The sequence below is a fragment of the Anomaloglossus baeobatrachus genome, chromosome 2, assembly GCF_048569485.1.
Source record: "Anomaloglossus baeobatrachus isolate aAnoBae1 chromosome 2, aAnoBae1.hap1, whole genome shotgun sequence".
In the NCBI taxonomy this organism is placed as follows: domain Eukaryota; kingdom Metazoa; phylum Chordata; class Amphibia; order Anura; family Aromobatidae; genus Anomaloglossus; species Anomaloglossus baeobatrachus.
The window spans coordinates 20,198,792-20,222,163 of record NC_134354.1 but is presented as its reverse complement, the minus strand read 5'-3'; the positions used below and the strand labels follow the sequence as shown (position 1 = coordinate 20,222,163).

The following is a 23,372-nucleotide window of genomic DNA, read 5'->3' as shown; positions in this document are numbered from 1 at the left end:
CACTGAGCACATAGATGTATACATGAGCACATACACAGATGTATACATTGAGCACATACACAGATGTATACACTGAGCACATACACAGATGTATACACTGAGCACATACACAAATGTATACACTGAGCACATACACAAATGTATACACTGAGCACATAGATGTATACATGAGCACATACACAGATGTATACACTGAGCACATACACAGATGTATACACTGAGCACATACACAGATGTATACACTGAGCACATACACAGATGTATACACTGAGCACATACACAGATGTATACATTGAGCACATACACAGATGTATACACTGAGCACATACACAGATATATACACTGAGCACATACACAGACGTATACACTGAGCACATACACAGATATATACACTGAGCACATACACAGACGTATACACTGAGCACATACACAGATATATACACTGAGCACATACACAGACGTATACACTGAGCACATACACAGACGTATACACTGAGCACATACACAGATGTATACACTGAGCACATACACAGATGTATACACTGAGCACATACACACACACACACACACGTATAAACCGATCACACACATAGCACACATGCTTTTATACAGATTACACACACATGTATACAGAGCACACACATACACATGTATACACCGATCACACACACATGTATACACCGATCACACACACACACACACACACACACATGTATACACACATAGCACACATGCATGTATATATAGCACACACATACATATGTGTATACCACCAGAACCCCATTTAGTCTGATGTTCTCTCTAATACAGTGCCTTGTGAAAGTATTCGCCCCCTTGAATTTTTCAGCCTTTACCCACATTTCAGGCTTCAAATATAAACATAAAAATGTTAATGTTCTGGTGAAAAATCAACAACAAGTGACACAATTGTGAAGGTGAACGATATTTATTGCTTATTTTAAACTTTAGTAAAAAAGAATAAACTGAAAATTGTGGCGTGCAATATTATTCATCCCCTTTACTTTCAGTGCAGCAAACTCACTCCAGAAGTTGATTGAGGATCTCTGAATGCTCCAATGTTGTCCTAAATGACTGATGATGATAAGTTTAATCCCCTGTGTGTAATCAAGTCTCCGTATAAATGCCCCTGCTCTGTGATAGTCTCAGGGGTCTGTGTAAAGCACAGAAAGCATCATGAAGACCAAGGAACACAACAGGCAGGTCCATGATACTGTTGTGGAGAAGTTTAAAGCCAGATTTGGTTACAAAAAGATTTCCACAACTTTAAACATCCCAAGGAGCACTGTGCAAGCGATCATATTGAAATGGAAGGAGAATCATACCACTGCAAATCTACCAAGACCCGGCCGTCCATCCAAACTGTCATCTCACACAAGGAGAAGACTGATCAGAGATGCAGCCAAGAGGCCCATGATCCCTCTGGATGATCTGCAGAGATCTACAGCTGAGGTGGGAGAGTCTGTCCATAGGACAACAATCAGTCTACACTGCACAAATCTGGCCTTTATGGAAGAGTGGCAAGAAGAAAGCCATTTCTCAAAGATATCCTTAAAAAGTGTAATTTAAAGTTTGCCACAAGCCCCTGGAGACACCAAACATGTGGAAGAAGGTGCTCCGGTCAGAGGAAACCAGAATCAAACTATTTGGGCACAATGCCAAACGATATGTTTGGCGTAAAAGCAACACAGCTCATCACCCTGAACACACCATCCCCACTGTCTAACATGGTGGTGGCAGCATCATGGATTGGGCCTGCTTTTCTTCAGCAGGGACAGGGAAGATGGTTAAAATTGATGGGAAGATGGATGGAGCCAAATACAGGACCATTCTTGAAGAAAACCTTTTGGAGTCTGCAAAAGACCTGAGACTGGGACGGAGATTTGTCTTTCAACAAGACAATGATCCCAAACATAAAGCAAAATCTACAATGGAATGGTTCACAAATAAACATATCCAGGTGTTAGAATGGCCAAGTCACAGTCCAGACCTGAACCCAGTCGAGAATCTGTGGAAAGAGCTGAAAACTGCTGTTCACAAACACCTCCATCCAACCTCACTCAGCTCCAGCTGTTTACAAAGGAAGAATGAGCGAGAATTTCAGTCTCTCCATGTGCAAAACTGATAGACACAGACCCCAAGAGACTGCAGCTGTAATCGCAGCAAAAGGGGGCGCTACAAAGTATTAACTTACTTAAGGGGATGAATAATATTGCACGCACTAATTTTCAGTTTATTATTTTTTATTAAATTTAAAAATAAGCAATAAATTTCGTTCACCTTCACAATTGTGTCACTTATGCTTGATTCTTCACCAGAACATTCACATTTTATCTTTATGTTTGAAGCATGAAATGTGGGAAAAGGTTGAAAAATTCAAAGGGGCCAAATACTTTCGCAAGGCTATGTATATAACATCAGGAGTCCATAAATTGTGATGTCCTCTCTGATGTATACTTACCAGGATCCCGTACAGTTTAGACTCAACCACACAGACACACACACAGGTAGATACAAAGACACACACACAGAATGTACCACCAGTCCACCTCCTCAGCTCTTCTGACTCCCGCAGAGTCCAGGACCTCCAGTAACATCATGTCACGGTCGTCTTCCTGCTGTTTTGAGACCAGTGACATCCTTAGGACTGGAGCCTCCCATCTCCATCTTGACTCCTCATCCTTTCCTTTGGCGTCTCATGAGTTAATGTCAGTTTTTTTTTGCCAGCAGCTCTAAGCAGTGCAGGTCAGCTGTAGCTGCTTTGAGCCCACACCCCTTTAGGTTTAAAGGGAACCTGTCAGCAGAAATTTCGACTAAAACCTAACAGATTCCCCCTCTGCAGCTCCTGGGCTGCATTCTAGAAAGGTCCCTGTTATTATAGTGCCCCCTTTCTGACCCAAAAAAAGAGTTTATATCGAGGTACCTTTTTGGCTTCTGATTCTCTAAATGTGTCACGGGGGCGGGCTGCCTGATGGCCGTTATTCTGCCCCCTGGTCCTGTATGCCGCCCCCATCGCTGATTTCCATACTTCTGGACGCCGCCCACTGCTCCAGCCATCCCCGCGCATGCCCAGTGCTCATCTCTCGTGGATGAGCACTGTGCCCAGTGTCACCGGTGGTGACGTGCGCGCAGGGTTTAGATTATGGGCGGTGCTGTGATGTTAATTACCAAGCAACCGCCCATAATCGCGGGACCGCGCATTCCCCCTCGGCCTGCTTCTTTCTGCGCAAGCGCGCTGCAGCTGAACTCCTCCTGATCGGTGTAGTCACTGCTCCGCGCTCCTCCCATCTATTTCCTGCCTCAGGGCAAGATGGGAAGGAGGTGACGTGAGTTCAGCTGCAGCGCGCTTGCGCAGAAAGCAGGCCGAGGGGGAATGCGCGGTCCCGCGATTATGGGCGGTTGCTTGGTAATTAACATCACAGCACCGCCCATAATCTAAACCCTGCGCGCACGTCACCACCGGTGACACTGGGCACAGTTCTCATCCACGAGAGATGAGCACTGGGCATGCGCGGGGATGGCTGGAGCAGTGGGCGGCGTCCAGAAGTATGGAAATCAGCGATGGGGGCGGCATACAGGACCAGGGGGGCAGAATAACGGCCATCAGGCAGCCCGCCCCCGTGACACATTTAGAGAATCAGAAGCCAAAAAGGTACCTCGATATAAACTCTTTTTTTTGGGTCAGAAAGGGGGCACTATAATAACAGGGACCTTTCTAGAATGCAGCCCAGGAGCTGCAGAGGGGGAATCTGTTAGGTTTTAGTCGAAATTTCTGCTGACAGGTTCCCTTTAAATAGTGGCAATTCCCCAGCATTCTTTGCTGTTGGTAGAATTCATTCTACTCTGGCCATCCTGGTGGAAGGAGCTGCTGAGGAATTGTCTTGTGCCCATCCAACTTCTACTTTGGAGTCTGTCTGATGCCATGAAGTTTGTTTTTTGTATCCTTCTGTTTGTCCCTGTCTGTCTCCATGTTTATTATTATTTGTGTTACTAGTGTCTGCCACCTGCCATCTCACTAGTCAGGGGTGTTTGCAGGGCTAGTGAGGATTTAGGCATCTGACTCGGCAACGGGTTGAAATACCCCATATGGAACGCTAGGGAGCTCAGGTAACAGCTTGAGGTGAGTTCAGGAGGTGTTTCCTCACCCCTCTTCCTATCTATAGGACCCACAGTTCTAAAAGTGTCCCCCCTTTGTTTGTGGTATTCTACTGCTGTGTCAGACGCCCGTCGGCCTGAACGTATGTGTCACACAGGGCATATGGACTTCTTCTACTCCATGCGTGACACATCATGGTCACATGACCAATCATAGGATCATGATGTCATCAAAGGTCTACAAGCAGTCTCCACATCGGAAGATACACTAATAATATCAGTGTATCGTCTGCTGGAGACATTGGGACCCCCAAGGAAGTGGGGGGCCTGGCACTTGCCCAATTTGCCCCACTCTAATGCCAGACATGCTTGTTCCTGAATTGTAGCTGTATCTGGGGTGCTGGCATGTGAGGTGACTATTGGGGTGGGGGGGTTCAAATGGGAACATTACTGTTCTATGGGGTCAGAAATGGGCACAATACTGTGTGGGGCACAATATAGGGATATAAATGCTGCACATTTATGTGGTGGCACAAATATTGGTACACAATGGCATTAGTATAAGTTTTTAATGGCACAAACAGGATAATTACTATGCGTAGAATCTAAAAGGGCACTATTACCATGTGAAGACAAAGAAAGGGCACTATTACTATGTGAAGACAAAGAAAGGGCACTATTACTATGTGAAGACAAAGAAAGGGCACTATTACCATGTGAAGACAAAGAAAGGGAACTATTACTATGTGAAGACAAAGAAAGGGCACTATTACCATGTGAAGACAAAGAAAGGGCACTATTACCATGTGAAGACAAAGAAAGGGCACTATTACCATGTGAAGACAAAGAAAGGGCACTATTACCATGTGAAGACAAAGAAAGGGCACTATTACCATGTGAAGACAAAGAAAGGGCACTATTACCATGTGAAGACAAAGAAAGGGCACTATTACCATGTGAAGACAAAGAAAGGGCACTATTACCATGTGAAGACAAAGAAAGGGCACTATTACCATGTGAAGACAAAGAAAGGGCACTATTACCATGTGAAGACAAAGAAAGGGCACTATTACCATGTGAAGACAAAGAAAGGGCACTATTACCATGTGAAGACAAAGAAAGGGCACTATTACCATGTGAAGACAAAGAAAGGGCACTATTACCATGTGAAGACAAAGAAAGGGCACTATTACCATGTGAAGACAAAGAAAGGGCACTATTACCATGTGAAGACAAAGAAAGGGCACTATTACCATGTGAAGACAAAGAAAGGGCACTATTACCATGTGAAGACAAAGAAAGGGCACTATTACCATGTGAAGACAAAGAAAGGGCACTATTACCATGTGAAGACAAAGAAAGGGCACTATTACCATGTGAAGACAAAGAAAGGGAACTATTACCATGTGAAGACAAAGAAAGGGCACTATTACTATATGAAGACAAAGAAAGGGCACTATTACTATGTAGGGCAAAGATCGGGTACTGGTACCATGTGGCGACATAGATGAGGGCACTCACTGTTTGTGGGCACATGCGGGGCTAATACTATTTAGAGGCACAGAGGGGGCACTATTACGTTGTGTGGTTAATGGGGCACTATTACTTTGTTGAGGCACTAATACTGTGCCTAGGGGCACACAGGGGACTTTGTGGCTTTTCAAAGCCACAAAGGAGGCACTATAACTTTTTGTGGGTAAACAGGGGGCACTATTACTTGATAAAGGCACAGATGAGGCCTTATTACTGTGCCTGGGGGCACACATGGGACCCTATTACTGCATGCAGGCACAAAGGGTACGGCACTAATATTGAGCATTATATGTTTTATGTGCAGATTGGACAAAAGTAGGGACAGCGCTGGAAAACTGATGAACCAAACATGTTTATGCCTCACTTTCTGCATTCACACAACGTGTACAGAAGAGATCGTCATTATGGTCCGGGTCGGATAGAGAATAAAAGAGAAAATGAACGAGTCGTAGCAGAGAGGACATCACTAATGGATGTCTGGATTTTTTTCCACTGCATACTCATAATTCTGAGTATAGTGCTATCTTGTTATGGTCTGGCGGTATTATTTGGCCATTATATAGAGGTATTATTGTTAATATTGGTCTGCTAGATATTTGTAGTAAGTTGCTGATTGGTTGCGGGGTCTGACCACTGAGACCCCTAATCCCCTAACATAATCTGGTCTATAGCAGAGAAAGTGAGTACTGCATTCAGTCGCTCCATTCAGTATAGCTAGTGGATGGTGCACTATATGTCAGCACAATGCTTCAGAGGTCACATGGAGCTGAAATGGTGAGCACAGAATGACATTCTTCCGGGAGATAGTGGTATATCTGGTTTACCCCATCATTCCTTCATATAATGTTCCCTGATTAGGGGGTCACTATTGTGTGAATTCTACATATACTGCATTATCAGACAACTCCTGCAGTTATACTCTTTACCACCAGATGGCGCCAGGCAGTCACCAAACTATAAAAGTGGAAAACTTCTCGAAATAGGAGACTTTTTCAAAGTTTGTACCAAAAAAAGCAGTAAGTCTGCGTGCACACATTAAAGGGAACCTGTCATCAGAAATTTCGCCCAAAAGCTAAAAGATTCCCCCTCTGCAGCTCCTGGGCTGCATTCTAGGAAGGTCCCTGTTATTATTGTGCCCCATGTGAGACCAAAATAAAGCCTTTATAAAGTTCTACCTTTTTGTATGCAGCTTCTGTAAATCTGACACGGGGGCGGGCTCTCTGCCGTCCGTTATTCTGCCCCCTGGTCCTGTATGCCGCCCCCATCGCTCCTTTCCATATCTGATGCACCGCCCACTGCTCCAGCCATCCCCGCGCATGCCCAGTGCCAGTCTCACAGGACTGAGCAGTGTGACTGCTGGTGACGTGTGCGCAGACAAGTGATTATGGGCGGGGCTGTGATTGTTATCAGCAAGTACCCGCCCATAATCTCGTGAGCGCGCAAACCTCACCAGCGGTCACACTGAGCTCAGTGTAGATGCTAGACTGTATGGGCTGCTTCCAGGGATGACGTCCCTTTGTCATGTGATAGTATTTCGAACACGCCCCTATCACATGACAAAGGGACGTCATCCCTGGAAGCAGCCCATACAGTCTAGCATCTACACTGAGCTCAGTGTGAATGCTGGAGAGGTTTGTGCGCTCACGAGATTATGGGCGGGTACTTGCTGATAACAGTCACAGTCCCGCCCATAATCACTTGTCTGCGCACACGTCACCAGCGGGTCACACTGCTCAGTCCTGTGAGACTGGCACTGGGCATGCGCGGGGATGGCTGGAGCAGTGGGCGGTGCATCAGATATGGAAAGGAGCGATGGGGGCGGCATACAGGACCAGGAGGCAGAATAACGGACGGCAGAGAGCCCGCCCCCGTGACGGATTTACAGAAGCTGCATACAAAAAGGTAGAACTTTATAAAGGCTTTATTTTGGTCTCACATGGGGCACAATAATAACAGGGACCTTCCTAGAATGCAGCCCAGGAGCTGCAGAGGGGGAAGCTTTTAGCTTTTGGGCGAAATTTCTGATGACAGGTTCCCTTTAAGTATTTGATGCAGAAATTTCTGCACCATTTTTTGGCAGTAGCAAAACGCCCATTTTCACTGCGTTTTTTGAGTGCTTTTTTGGTGCAGATTTTTCTCCCTTATTAGTATGAGTGAATTCTGCAGCAAAAACACTGAAATAATTGACACCCTAAAGATTAAAATCTGCACGGAGAAAATAATCAACGAGTACGCAAGACGTCAGGATTCTCATTCACTTTGCTGCATCTGGAAATTGTGACAAATCTACGCAGAAAAAAAACACAAGAAATCTGCAGCGTGTGCACAGGACCTAAACCTTTCACTTAGAAACATGCTAGTTATTTTCCTGCTGTAATTTATATTGCCGCTTGTTATTGCTGCGTGACCGCTGTTACATCGATAAGTCACATCATTCACTGAGTCCATAAATACAAGAGGCTGAACCGTATCTCCATCCGATGATCAGGACGCAATTATGAAGTCGTAGCTGTCACCAGCGCTTTATGTACTGATCAATAGAGCATGTATACAGTGTATACAGGGCCGGGTTTAGACAAAGTGGGGCCCTAAATACTAACATATTGCCCCATCACACACGTAGGATACATGTACATGTGTTGAGTTCAGACGAGCGCGATCCACAATATTGGAGTCCTCCGGTTCTTGTTTCCTCTTTACACAGTATGATGAGGAAAGATGGCACAGAGCAATCACTAGAGATCACTCTGCCCCCTCCAGGTTCATGTTATCGGCAGCTCTTCTGCAGTCTGTGTTCTGTCCCCACTTAAAGGCGATTGAAGGCGTGTAGTTATGGAATGGCGTGAGAATCTTACCTTCGTTTTTCCTATAGGTGAGGCAGACATGACCAGAACGCTCCAGAGTTAAACATGCACATGCTGAGATGAAACAATGGTGGTTTATTTTCTACAAAGGTTAAGGACATGCAGAGTGCAGTAGTCCAAGTACCTGGCATTGTGGTTCTCTTGTGATGCTTGTTTCTGGAGCCACTAAGGTCAGAAGACTTTGCTTCTAGCAGCTCCAATAAGGGATGTGATTCTCACAATCTCTGGCTGGAACTGAATATGCCAAGAAGTGATGTAAGAGAATCAGCAAACACTCCCATGGGCAGGACGAAAAGAAACAGAGCAGCCGAAAGGTCTGACCAGTAGATGGCAGCAGAGACAAGCATGAAAAACATTAAATAACAGTTTTAAATAAAACAAGGAGGAACAGCACAGTCTGCACTGGGCGATGTGCTGCCGAGAAGAAGGATTTCTGATCCACCATAAGGGCTCATGCGCACGTAACTGCTGATTCTTCTGCAGTGATTTGACAGCACATGTGCAATTCAAATCGCTGCAGAATGAATGCAGTATATTTGTTAAAAAAAGCCGATTTCATGCGCTCGGGCTGCTGCCCCCACCATACACAGAGCGGGGGATGCATTCAGAACGCACAAATAATTGACATGCTGCTTTTATGAACGCACGGATTTGGATCAAAATTTTAGCACCCAAATCGCTGCGTTCATAAAAGTAAAGTGCGCACGTCTCATGCACAATCTACATAGACTGTGCAGGGGACGCAGGACGCATGCAATTACACTGCAGTGCTATACGCAGCGTAAATGCGTAGCGTAAACGCAACGTGCGCATGAGCCCTAAATATCCAATACCCCGATGATGAGCAGTGTTTTACTCCATCGTTGGTGATTGGCGACACGTTTACGCCTAGGAACCATTATCTGTGCATCCGGGATTTATAAATGTGGAGGCAACAGCACAGTATGTGACACAAGCACTGGATGTTACACATATGTATACAACAAGCACACACTGAGCACATATGTCACATTATTATATTATATGTATACGCTGAGCACATATATTACATTATTATTATTATATTATATGTATACACTGATCACACACATACACATATGTCTACACCAAACACACACATGTATGCACTGAGCCCACACATATGTATACATACACAGCACACACACATGTTTACACTGAGCACATAAACATATGTATACACTGAGCACATACATACATATGTATACAGAGAGCGCACACACACATATGTATACACAGATCACACACACACACACACACACATATGTATACATACACAGCACACACACATGTTTACACTGAGCACATACATACATATGTATACAGAGAGCGCACACACACATATGTATACACAGATCACACACACACACACACACACACACACACACATGTATACATACACAGCACACACACATGTTTACACTGAGCACATAAACATATGTATACACTGGGCACATACATACATATGTATACAGAGAGCGCACACACACATATGTATACACAGATCACACACACACACACATATGTATACATACACAGCACACACACATGTTTACACTGAGCACATAAACATATGTATACACTGGGCACATACATACATATGTATACAGAGAGCGCACACACACATATGTATACACAGATCACACACACACACACATATGTATACACTGAGGACATACATGTATACACTGAGCACATACACATGTATACATACACAGCACACACATGTTTACACTGAGGACATGCACATATGTATACACTGAGCACATACACATGTATACACTGAGCACATAAACATATGTATACACTGGGCACATACATACATATGTATACAGAGAGCGCACACACATATGTATACACAGATCACACACACACACATATGTATACACTGAGGACATACACATATGTATACACTGAGCACATACACATATGTATACACTGAGCACACACATATGTATACATACACAGCACACACATGTTTACACTGAGGACATACACATATGTATACACTGAGCACATACATACATATGTATACATAGAGCGCACACACAATGTATACACAGATCACACACACATATGTATACACTGAGGACATACACATATGTATACACTGAGCACATACATACATATGCATACAGAGAGTGCATACACACATATGTATACACAGATCACACACACACACACATATGTATACACTGAGCACACACATATGTATACATACACAGCACACACATGTTTACACTGAGGACATGCACATATGTATACACTGAGCACATACACATGTATACACTGAGCACATACATACATATGTATACAGAGAGCGCACACACACACACACATATACACTGAGGACATACACATATGTATACACTGAGCACATACACACACACATGTATACACTGAGCACATACACATATGTATACAGAGAGCACACGCACATATGTATACACAGATCACACACACTGAGCACATACATACATATGTATACAGAGATCACACACACATATACACATGTGTCCTGTCATGATCCAGGCCATTATCTGCCACTGTGGTATCTTCCAGCTTCAGCCTGGTTATGTCACGGGTTAATTTCTCCCTGCCCCGTTACGGTTTCCGGGACACTATATCTGGGTGCTGCACCTCTGGTTCAGCGCCAGTGATAGTCTATAGGGTACTTTACACGCTGCGATCTCGCTAGCGATCGTACCCACCCCCGTCGGTTGTGCGACACAGGCAAATCTCTGCCCATGGCGCAGAACCTCACTTACACCCGTCACACGCACTTACCTGCCCTGCGACGTCACACGGCAGGCGGCCAATAGAAGCGGAGAGGAGCGGGACGTAACATCCCGCCCACCTCCTTCCTTCTGCATTGCCGGTGGATGCAGGTAAGGAGACGTTCAGCGCTCCCGCGGTGTCACACATAGCGATGTGTGCTGCCGCAGGAACGAGGAACAACATCGCTAATGAGCAGAGGATGATTTTTAGTTTTAGGACGACCTCTCCGCGGCAAACGATTTTGGCCGCTTTTGCGATCGTTTAAGGTCGCACATAAGTGTCACACGCTGCGGTCTCGTTAATGACGCCGGATGTGCGTCACAAACAACGTGATCCCAACGATAATTCATTAACGATATCGCAGCGTGTAAAGCCCCTTTATGTCTCATAGTGTGTGTAGCTGGCTCTGTTGAGGTATCCATCTGTCCTGCCGTGCACCCTGTCCTGACTAACCTGTGTCTGTTTGTCCACCCCGGCCACGTCCCGCTTGTCATACCTTTGTTTGTAGTTTGGACTTGACTTACACTCCCGTACCTGACTTGGCTCTGTCTCGCCCTTCAGCTTTCTCTACCGTTCGGCTCCTGACCCCTTTTTCTTGCTTCTGACTCTGAGTTCGTTCACACCTCGTACATTGTTTTGACTTCCTGTTGCTGACTCAGCTCTCTGACTACTCTGCTGCCACCTTGTGGTGACTTTGCTGTACTACTCCTGGTCACATCTAAGTACAGCGTGACATTACTCTGCTGCCACCTTGTGGTGACTCTGCTGTACTACTTCTGGTCACGTCTTAGTACAGCGTGACATTACTCTGCTGCCACCTTGTGGTGACTCCGCTGTACTACTTCTGGTCACGTCTTAGTGCAGCGTGACATTACTCTGCTGCCACCTTGTGGTGACTCCGCTGTACTACTCCTGGTCACATCTAAGTACAGCGTGACATTACTCTGCTGCCACCTTGTGGTGACTCTGCTGTACTACTTCTGGTCACGTCTTAGTACAGCGTGACATTACTCTGCTGCCACCTTGTGGTGACTTTGCTGTACTACTTCTGGTCACGTCTTAGTACAGCGTGACATTACTCTGCTGCCACCTTGTGGTGACTCTGCTGTACTACTTCTGGTCACGTCTTAGTACAGCGTGACATTACTCTGCTGCCACCTTGTGGTGACTTTGCTGTACTACTTCTGGTCACGTCTTAGTACAGCGTGACATTACTCTGCTGCCACCTTGTGGTGACTCCGCTGTACTACTCCTGGTCACGTCTTAGTACAGCGTGACATTACTCTGCTGCCACCTTGTGGTGACTCCGCTGTACCACTTCTGGTCACGTCTTAGTACAGCGTGACATTACTCTGCTGCCACCTTGTGGTGACTCTGCTGTACTACTTCTGGTCACATCTTAGTACAGCGTGACATTACTCTGCTGCCACCTTGTGACTCTGCTGTACTACTTCTGGTCACGTCTTAGTACAGCGTGACATTACTCTGCTGCCACCTTGTGGTGACTCCGCTATACTACTCCTGGTCACGTCTTAGTACAGCGTGACATTACTCTGCTGCCACCTTGTGGTGACTCCGCTGTACTACTCCTGGTCACGTCTTAGTACAGCGTGACATTACTCTGCTGCCACCTTGTGGTGACTCCGCTGTGCTACTTCTGGTCACGTCTTAGTGCAGCATGACATATACATCAAGCACACACACACACACACACATAGGACCGGAACTTATAACCAGGGCAGACAGGAAGTTCAAGGGCAAGACGAGGCAACAGATTCCATCTTGGATAAGCGCAAGAAGACACAACAAGTTCCATGGAAAACTCGAACCTTACAATGTTCCCACTGTAAAAGTGGCCTCAGGATGATCCTGGACCGGGTTTCCCAGGATATCTCTGATGAAACTGAGCAATCTTTTGAGGAGCACAGATGTTACCCACCGGTTCCCAAGAGTTTTGCTCAGGTGGACATCCCTGCCACTTAATGAGGTACTGCAGATGATTCCTACAGAACCTGGAGTCCAGAACCTTATCCACGACAAATTGTTCTTGCCCGTCCACCAACACCGGTTGAGGAGGAGGCGCAATAAAGCCCTGAAAGGTATTTGGGGACACAGGTTTCAATAAGGAGAGATGGAACGCTGGATGGACCTCCATGGTCCTTGGTAACTTCAGGCTTCGGAGCTCACGATACCGGAGACTTGAAAGGACTGATGAAGGTCTCTCCCAATTTCAGTGAAGGGAAATTCAACTTCACATTTTTATTGGACAACCACGCTGAGTCTCCTGCCTTATAGATGGGCGCAGGTCGCCGAAACCTCGGCCAATCTTATATATCTCTCCTGTGCTGTACACAGCGACTGCTTCAAGGTTTACAGATTTTGCTTCATAACCGCCAACCTCTCACCAACTGCTGGTATCCGAAACATCCATCGGGATCTGGCACAATACAAGGATGATTATCCAGAAGGGTCTTACCTTTAGTAGATGCAGCTCTGGAGTATAATACAAGAGGTAACTCAGGATCAGTAATGTATGTACACAGTGACTGCACCAGCAGAATAGTGAGTGCAGCTCTGGAGTATAATACAGGAGGTAACTCAGGATCAGTAATGTATGTACACAGTGACTGCACCAGCAGAATCGTGAGTGCAGCTCTGGAGTATAATAGAGGATGTAACTCAGGATCAGTAATGTCTGTACACAGTGACTGCGCCAGCAGAATAGTGAGTGCAGCTCTGGAGTATAATACAGGAGGTAACTCAGGATCAGTAATGTATGTACACAGTGACTGCGCCAGCAGAATCGTGAGTGCAGCTCTGGAGTATAATAGAGGATGTAACTCAGGATCAGTAATGTCTGTACACAGTGACTGCGCCAGCAGAATAGTGAGTGCAGCTCTGGAGTATAATACAGGAGGTAACTCAGGATCAGTAATGTAATGTATGTACACAGTGACTGCACCAGCAGAATAGTGAGTGCAGCTCTGGAGTATAATACAGGAGGTAACTCAGGATCAGTAATGTACTGTATGTACACAGTGACTGCACCAGCAGAATAGTGAGTGCAGCTCTGGAGTATAATACAGTAATGTATGTACACAGTGACTGCTTATTCATGAGCTCTTCTTCCCCCCAGTCTTTCCTTGGAGGTGGAGATAGGAGGGGGGGACAGGTGACAGTGACGTCTTCGCTGTTGGGTAGAGCTCCCCTTTAAGCCTCTGCAGCCGCTATGTTGGATCTTCAGTACCTAATCCCAGTACATAATCACTTGTCCTCGGAGCCGGGATGTATCTTCTGGATGATGATTCACTTTTATTTTTTCGTTTTTATTACTCAACAAACGCCCTGCCAGAAAAGCCATCGTCCTCATCTGCCGGAGAACCTGGGCACAATGTACCAGGCGTGATAGAAAGATAATTAATGTCACTCCGGAGCGCTGCGGTAACTCGCATCCTCTGTATCATTACCAGGACCTAATGTCTCGGGTGCCTGTAGGGTGTTACTGAGTGAAGCATTATCAGCTAGGCACTGACACAAGCGGGCGCGGCGCCAGTCATATATGTGCAGCCCTGGCGCCACATTCCCAGCAGCTGAGATTCACGCCGGCCAGAGCACCATCTGCCTGCAATTTGTGTGTGGGTTTCCTTCTGCAGCCTTTAAGCCTCCTGTTATATTAATTAGCCTCCCTGTAAATTGGCCGTACCGTGGGCTCGTGTGCCTGGCAAAGAAATTAGATGGCAAGCTCCATGGGTATCCCTCTACTGAGGAATATGTAGGTCCACATGGGGACGAAATGCTGCAAACTTTCCATGTACATGGAAAATCCACAACAGATATAAAAGCTGTGGCACGGATAATATTGTAACCTGATAATGACCAACCAAGGGTCGTTGTCCTACTTCAAGGTGAACCTACAACCCAGTTTCATGTCTTCTGCAGCCTCTAACAGGATTGTCCTGTATTAAGGTCCATCAATCTTCCCTTCACCTCTGACCAGCTTCCCTGTTCTTGCTGAAAAAAACCCCTTCCCACAGCAGGATGCTGCTTCCACCATGTGTGACGGTGGGGAGGGTGTTTTCAGTGTTAGTTTTCTTCTACATATAGCGTTGTGCTTTTGCCCAAACATTTCTCCTTTGGTCTCATCTGACCAGAGACCCTTCTTTTTTTATGCTCGTTATGTCTCCTATATGGCTTTTTGCATAATGTTTTATATTCAAAAATGTCTTCTTCCATCCGCTTTCCCATAAAGGGCAGATTTATGAAGTCTATGACTAATAGTCGTCCTGTGGACAGATTATCTTCCCTAACCTGTGACCTCTGCGGCTCCTCCAGTAACCATGCACCTCTTTTCTGCTTCTCTAATTAGTGCCCTCCTTCTTGGGATGTCAGTGTAGGTGGACAGCAATGTCTTGGTAGGTCTGCAGTTGTGCTGTACTGTACTTCCATTTTTGAATGATGGATTGGTCATTACTCTGTGAGATGTCACTGGGATGGGACAGGGACACCTAGGCTGACCCTCAGACTGGTGACCCTGAACTGTGACTCAACTCAGAGGTATGCTTGATGGTAGCGAGGTCTGAGTCGCCAGTGTGACCCTAACTCCTGTCCAAACCCTGGTGTAACTCCCCTCGCCCTGCTCCACCCAAGGGGTGAGCTGGGACCATACTCACAAACCCCACAACTAAACACGGACAGGGGAAAAACAAAAACTCATATACATGGCAATCAAACACAAAGGAGCGACAATACGTGCACAGGGGAAAACAACATAAAAGAGAAGAAGTGAACAGACAACCGGGAAACTTCCACACAACACAGTATAGCACATGACACCACAGATCACCAAAGATTGGATCACCACAATAAGACTGGAATCGCTGCACAAGCTGGAGCTATTATCGTCACTGAGCACCAGGATCCAGAATCTTATATAGGATAGAGACGGCGGTGATTGGTAATTAGCAACCTGAGCTCCAGCAGAGTTCCCCAGGTCAGCAGGAATTAACTCCTGCAGGACTGAGGAGCAGTGCACATGAAACAGCCGACGCCCAGCTCTGGCTAAACAACTAGGAGACATCAGGTTGCCTGTCACACTGTGCAATGTGAACAGAGCCCAACGCCGCTGTGACACCTAATGAGTCTGAAACCAAACATTGCATGACAGATATTCAGAGCTTGGGCTATTTATTTTATGACCTAACCCTGCTTTTCTCTTCTGCACAACTTTATCCCTGACCTGTCTGGTGTGTTCCTTGGTTTTCATGATGCTGTTTGGTCCCTAATGTTCTCACCCAAACCTCTGAGGCCTTCACAGAACAGCTGTAGTTATATTGAGAAGAAGTTACACCCAGGTGGACTCAGTTTACTAATTATGTGTCTTCTAGAGGCATTTTGTTTAGGGGAATCAGAATACAGGGGGCTGAATACAATTGCACATCACAATTTGAAGATTTTTAGTTCTAACATTTTTAGAAAACCAGGTATCGCTTCCTTTACACTTCACAAATAGTTGCCACTATCACATACAATCCCAATAAAATACATTTTATTTTATGGCTGTAGTGTGAGTGAAAAAATGTGGAAACGTTCAGAGTATGAATACTTTTTCAAGGTACTGTATATCTCAAAACAGAGCTAAAAAATGATACTTTTTGTCCTGCATAAAACAAAGCCATGTCAAGTAAAAATCGAAAAGCAGTGGTGCAAAGAAAAAAAAATTGGCCAGTTATTAGGTTGGTAATCAGTTTCTTTCTCGTGCTGTAGAAATTCCGCACAGAAATTGACCCGTGGTGCAAATTTGAAATTGGTTACTGGATAAAGTTATGTGCACACGCTGCTTTATGGTGACCACAAAGATGCATGGCCCCCAAAAAACGCCTCCGCTGCAAAAATGCTGCTTCTGAAGCTCACAGCGAAGCGCCATAAAACATGACTGCCTGCTGTGAGCTCCAGGCAGCGACTGAAGTGAACCGTGCTATCAGTGGTGATGTCAGTCACGAGATTTGCGGTCACAGGTGAAGGACTCCAGCTGTGGCAACGACTAACCTGAGTGACGTCACAGCTGATCATGTGGCTCACTTCAGTCGCTCCGTGGAGCTCACAGCGGGCAGTCATGTTCTATGGCCGCTCACTGTGGGCTTCACATGCAGCAGTGCTGGAAGTGTCGTGGAACCTTGTGTGGATTACGTCGGACCTGCAGTCGAGATTTGGGGGTTAATAAAGTGGTGAAAGAGGGGGCTTTTTTGTCTTATATTTCAAATAAAGGATTTTTTCAGTGTTTGTATTTATTTACTTTCACTTACAGATTAGTAATGGGTAGGGTCTCATAGATGCCTGCCATGACTAATCTAGGGATTATTGTCTGCTGTGGGCTGCCATTAACTCTCTCATTACCCCAATTGCTAACACATCAGGGCAATCGGGAAGAGTCGGGTAAAGTGCCGGGGTTGTCACATCTAATGGATGCGAGAATCCTGGGCAGCTGTTGGCTTATATTTTTAGGCTGGAGGGTGCCCAATAACCACGGGTATCCCCAGTCTGATAATTCCAGCACCCAGCTGTCAAGCTTTATCTGTGCTGGTATCATATTATGGGGGGATCCTACGCCAATTTTTGTACTTATTTATTTTACTGTACAATAGCGTCCACTAGTGTCTGTGATTGGAAACCTCAGACACACTGTCACTCAATGTGATGGCTCGTCTGACTGCAACCAATCACAGACGCCGGTGGGCGGGGGAAGCAGTGAATATGTATGACCCTAATGAGTGGGCCTGGAAAAAGAATGAGAGGCCGTGGGAGCAGCGTGACAGTCACCTTGGTGATTGGTGAGTATGAAGCGATACCTCCTACCCCTTTGTGCCAAATTCTGTTCCCCATGGACTTCATATAGGAACCGGCATCTAGCCAGATACCAGGGATCAATCCTGCGCCGGCCCTGAGAAAACGCAAAAAAAATTGACCTGCTGCATATTTGTGGTCACCACAAAGATGTAGCCAAAAAAAAAACCTGCAACGTGCGCACAGCAAAAATGAAAAGCAAAACTGCACTCGAAAAAAATGCAGCATGTGAGTTTCGAGTAAGGGGCTGGCCCTAATTAGGGAGATCCTCTCAGCATGGTGTCTTATTGGAAATACTTCAAGGGGGGAGAAAAATATACAAATTAGCTCCATCCGAGAGGAAAAAAAACTTACTTGCTAGTGTCACCTAGAGGACTTTGGGTTAAAGAGATCCTGTTTCAGCAAATCTGCAGAGACATGAATTACAACCAAAATGTCTATATCTGGCAACTTTATAGAGTGAGCTCCTCCTAGCGGTGGCTATAATACTATTTTAGTTGCCTGTGGCCACCACTAGGGGGAGCTCACTGTGCATGGTTTCTGCATACATCAAAACAGTGTACAGTAGGCTCCTCAGCTCCCTCTAGTGGTGGAAGGTGGGAGTGAAAATTCTATAATTTTAGGGGATGTGGAGCTCTAGATGGGAAAAACAACTTTGAATTCAGTACAGAATGTTGGACTTGTGTTCAAGGATGGACATCCCCTTTAAGCCTATATCTTCCCATACAACGCTATGAAATGATGATTCCATACACATAAAAATACCAGCAGGAGAACCTTTATTATATCCATGTGCCATTTTATGTTTTTAATTATCATCAGCAAAGTCTGTTATGTCAGATGGGGCATAAGCCGGGCTTTCTAAAAAAAAAAAAAAAAAAAAAAAAAAAAAGTTTTTTGTTTTTTTTCAGTCGTCCGGAAACTTGATTAGTAATTGTCTAAGATTTGATGGCGCGTCAAGCGGTGAGAACATTTTAATTAGCTTTGGTACACAGACCCATATGTCTGAGGGAGAACCAGCATATGCTTCATCAGAACAGAGAAAGTAGAGCTGAAATAGTGGTTCTCTGATATTCGGAAGGTTTCCGTCGTCTCGTCTGATCCCACGTCTCCGCAGCAGGAGGAACATTCCCCAAAAAGATTCTGTTTATTCACAGGTTTTTTTTTTTCTTCGTGTTCAGGAGAAGTTTAAGCAGCCACAAGAAGTTCCACAGGAGTCGATAATGCCGCAGTTATACAGGAAATCCTTCTCAGTGTCTTTAGTTTTATTTAACTGTTGCTCTTCTTTCTCAGTCATCTTTGAGAAATAGAGAAAAACAAATATCAATGAAAAAAATCAGCAACTTCACCCGTACTAACAACAGGAGTGGTAATAACGCTATGGAGATCAAATAAGAACGACTGGAATACAATACCTTTCCCCCCTTCCCTCCTCCTCTTTCTTTTTATCCCCCTCTTTGTTTTCTCTCCCACTCAATCTTTCTCACTCCAACTCTCTCTTTCCACCTTTCTCTTTCCCTTCTTGTTTCTCTCTCTTTCTTCATCTCCGTCTCTCTCTCCCATTCTTTCTTCCTCTCCCTCTCTTTATCTCTTTCTCTCTCCCTTCTCGTTCTCTTTTCCCCTCTATTTCTCTCTATTCTTTCTCTGTTACTCCCAACCTCTTTATCTTTCTCGGACTTTCTCCTCTTCCTCTCGTCTCTCTCACCCCCTTTCTCTCTTTTTCTCTTCCTCTTTCTCTCTCCCCCTTTTTACTCTCTCTGCTTCTCTCTCCCCTGCTCTCCCATTTTCTTGCCCTATTTTTCTCTCTCTCCCTCTTTCTCTCTCTCTCCCCCTTTTTCTCCCTCTTTCCCCTTCCTTCTCTCTCTCTTTTTCTCTTTCCCCCTCTCTCCCTCCTTCTCTCTCTCTCTTCCTCTTTCTCTCCTGCTTTCTCTCTCCCGTTCTTTGTCTCTCCCTCTTTTTCTCTCACTCTACCTCTCTTCCCCTCTTTCCACCTCTTTTTTTTCCTCTTCTTTCTCTCTCCCCCCTCTTTCTCTCTTTCTCCCCCCTATTCTCTCTCCCCTTTCTCTCTTTCTCTTTCCTCCCCTCTTTCTCTCTCTACCCCTCTGTCTCCTCTTTCCCCCTCTTTCACTCTCCTACTCTCTCTCCCTCTCTTTCTCTTTCTCTCTCCCGCTCTTCCTCACTCTCTTCCCCTCTTTCAGTCCCCTCTCTCTTACCCTCTTTCTCTCTCCCTCTTTCTCTCTACCTCTTTCTTGCTCTCCCCCTCTTTCTCTCTCTCTCTCCCCCTGTCTCTCCCTCCTTCTCTCTCCCCTTCTTTTTCTTTCCCTCTCTCCCTCCCTCTCCTTCCTTCTCTCTCTTTCCCCCTCTTTCTCTCCCCTGCTTTCTCTCTTTCCCCCCTGACTCTCCCACTTTCTCTCTCCCTTTCTTTATCTCTCCCTCTCTCTCTTTCTCCCCATTTTTCTCTCTCTCTCCCCGTCTCATCCTCTTTTTCGCTTTCTCCCCATCTTTCTCTCTCCCCCTTTCTCTCGCTCTACCCCTCTTACTCTCTCCCCCTCTTTCTCGCTCTCTTTCCCCATATTCCCTCACACCCCTCTTTCTTTCTCTTCCCCTTCTCTATTTCTCTCTCCCTCCCCCCTCTTTCTTTCTCCCTCTCTCTTTATCTCTCTCCCTCTTTCTCTCTCTCTCTTTCCCCTCTTTTTCTCTCTCACCCTCTTCCTCACTCTTTCTGTCCCCTTTCTCTCTTCCTCTCTTTTTCTCCCCCCCTTTGCTCTCCCCCCTTCTTTTTCTCTCCCCCTCTTTCACCCTATCTCCCTTTCTCTCCCTCTCTTTCTCTCTCCCATTTTTCTCTGTCCCTCTCTTTCTCTGCTTCTTTCTTTTCTCATCCTGATATCTATTGCCTATTTATCTCTGTATCTCAAAACAATTTCCTAGTTGTCCAAACAATTATACTCCACCGGTCCTGAGGAAGGATCAGCATTGTGTTTGGAGACAAAACGTTATTGTAACACTATGGGTGGATAAACTCACGTCCAGTTTTTTTATGTGAAGACTAAAGACTTCCTTTTGCCCTTTTCTTTTTTTCTTTCTCTTCTCCCTAGATTTAAAGAACATGTCTCATGCGGGACTTAAAGGTGGATATATAATTTTAGGTGGAAAACCCCTTTAAATTGTGAAAATTGACAAAATAGCTCCGTAGCAGGAGCGTGCACTCACATGGTGATGCCCTCGGGTCTACACCTCAATGTTCATGTCTGTGAAGCCCCGTTTCCCCTCGTTCACTAGTGTAGGTCTCTCGGTCCTCGTGTGCCAGACCAAAACCTGTATGGAGGGAAGATCGGTGGTCAGTGTATACAGAGAATACAGCCGTATTCACACCCAGCGCTGGACTGGACTGTACACGAGCCCCTAAAGGAAGGAGACATGACGAGCATGGCGGAAAAACAGGCAGAAGTTTAAGGGTAGATAGATGGATAGATAGATAAGATACAGTGGGTGCCCTCTAAATAACTCAACCCACAGCCATTAATGTCTAAACTGCTGGCAACAAAAGTGAGTACACCCCTAAATGAAAATAACCAAATTGTGCCCAAAATGACAATATTCTGTGTGGCCACCATTATTTTCCACTACGGCCTTAGCTCTCTTGGGCCTGGAGGTCACTAGAGCTTCAAAGGAGCCGCTGGATCCTCTTCCATCCTCTATGACGACATCACTGAGCTGGTGGATGTAACAGACCTTGGGCTTTTTCACCTTTCGTTTGAGGAGGCCTCACAGATGCTCCATAGGGTTTTGGTATGGAGACATTCGGCTGGTCCATCACCTTTACGCTTAGTTTCTTTAGCGAAACAGTGGTGGTCTTGGAGTGTGTTTGGCGTCATTATGAAGGGAGGGGATCCTGTTCTGCTTCAGTGTCACAGGACATGTTGGCATTCATGGTTCCCTCAATGATCTGTAGCCCTCCACTGCCAGCAGCACTCATGCAACCCCAAACTATGACCCTCCACCACCATGTCTGACTGTAGGTAGGACGCACTTGTCTTTGTCCTTTTCACCTGGAACCGCCACACATGCTGACACCATCTGAACCAGGTAAGTTTATCTTGTCTCATCAGACACAGGATGGTCCATGTCCTTAGTCTGCTTGTCTTCAGCAAACTGTTTGCGGTTTTCTTTTGCATCATCTTTAGAAGAGGCTTCCTTCTGGGATGACAGCCATGCAGAACACTGTGATGCAGTGTATGGTCTGAGAATGGACAGGCGGAGCCCACCACCCCTGTAACCTCTGCACTGTGTGGTATGTGATCTGAGCACTGACAGGCGGATCCCCCACCCCTATAACCTCTGCAGCAATGCTGGCAGCACTCATACATCTATGCTGTAAAGACGACCTCTGGATATGACGCAGAGCTCTTGCACTCAGCTGCTTTGGTTGACCACTGAGAGGCCTGTTCTGAGTGGATCCTGTCTTGTTATACCGCTGTATGGTCTTGGCCCCCGTGCAGTAGCTCAGGTTCAGGGTGATGACAATCTTCTTATTGCTTCGGCCACCTTTGTGTAAAGCAACATTTTTTTTCAGATCCTCAGGGAGCTCTTTACCATGAGGCGCCATGCTGAGCTTCCAGTGACCAGTATGAGAGTGTGAGAGCGATAAGACCGAATGTAACACACCTGCTCCTTCAGTCACACCGCAGACCTTGTAACACTAATGAATCACATGACACTGGGGAGGGAAAATGGCTAATTGAGAACAATTTGGCCAATTTCACACAAGGGTGTACTCACTTTTGTTGCCACCGGTTTAAACATTAATGACTGTGTGCTCTGTTATTTAGAGGACACAAAATTTACACTGTTATACAAGCTGCGCACTGACACTGTACATTGTATCACAGGGTCAGATCGTCAGTGTTGTCCAATGAAAAGATATAACAAATATTGATACGCGAGCGTGCTCGCCATTGTTCAATACTCGATAGAGCTTCGGACCTGCTCGACTCGAGGATCGAGCACCTGAGCATTTTAGTGCTTGCCCATCTCCAATAATGAAATATTTAGAAAAATGAGAGGTGTGTACTCAGTTTGGCATATATATATATATATATATACACACACACACACTGGCATGCAAAAGTTTGGGCACCCCTTTAAAAAATTACTGTTATTATGAACAGTTAAGTTGAAGATGAACTGATCTCTAAAAGGCATAAAGTTAAAGATGACGCATTTCCT

At 45.5% G+C, this 23,372-nt stretch overlaps 1 protein-coding gene across 1 annotated transcript in view; it reads right to left on the bottom strand.

Moving 5' to 3' along the window:
- Positions 1–18,908: 18,908 nt before the first annotated feature.
- LOC142290859 (galactosylgalactosylxylosylprotein 3-beta-glucuronosyltransferase 1-like) overlaps positions 18,909–23,372 on the bottom strand; it is a 178,526-nt gene continuing 174,062 nt past the window's right edge. Inside the window, exons 5-6 of the mRNA XM_075334903.1 lie at positions 21,357–21,461; positions 18,909–19,443 (exon numbers count right to left, since the gene is read on the bottom strand). Coding sequence (XP_075191018.1) covers positions 21,375–21,461 — 87 coding nt within the window. The 3' untranslated portion in view covers positions 18,909–19,443; positions 21,357–21,374. The remainder of the gene's footprint in view (positions 19,444–21,356; positions 21,462–23,372) is intronic.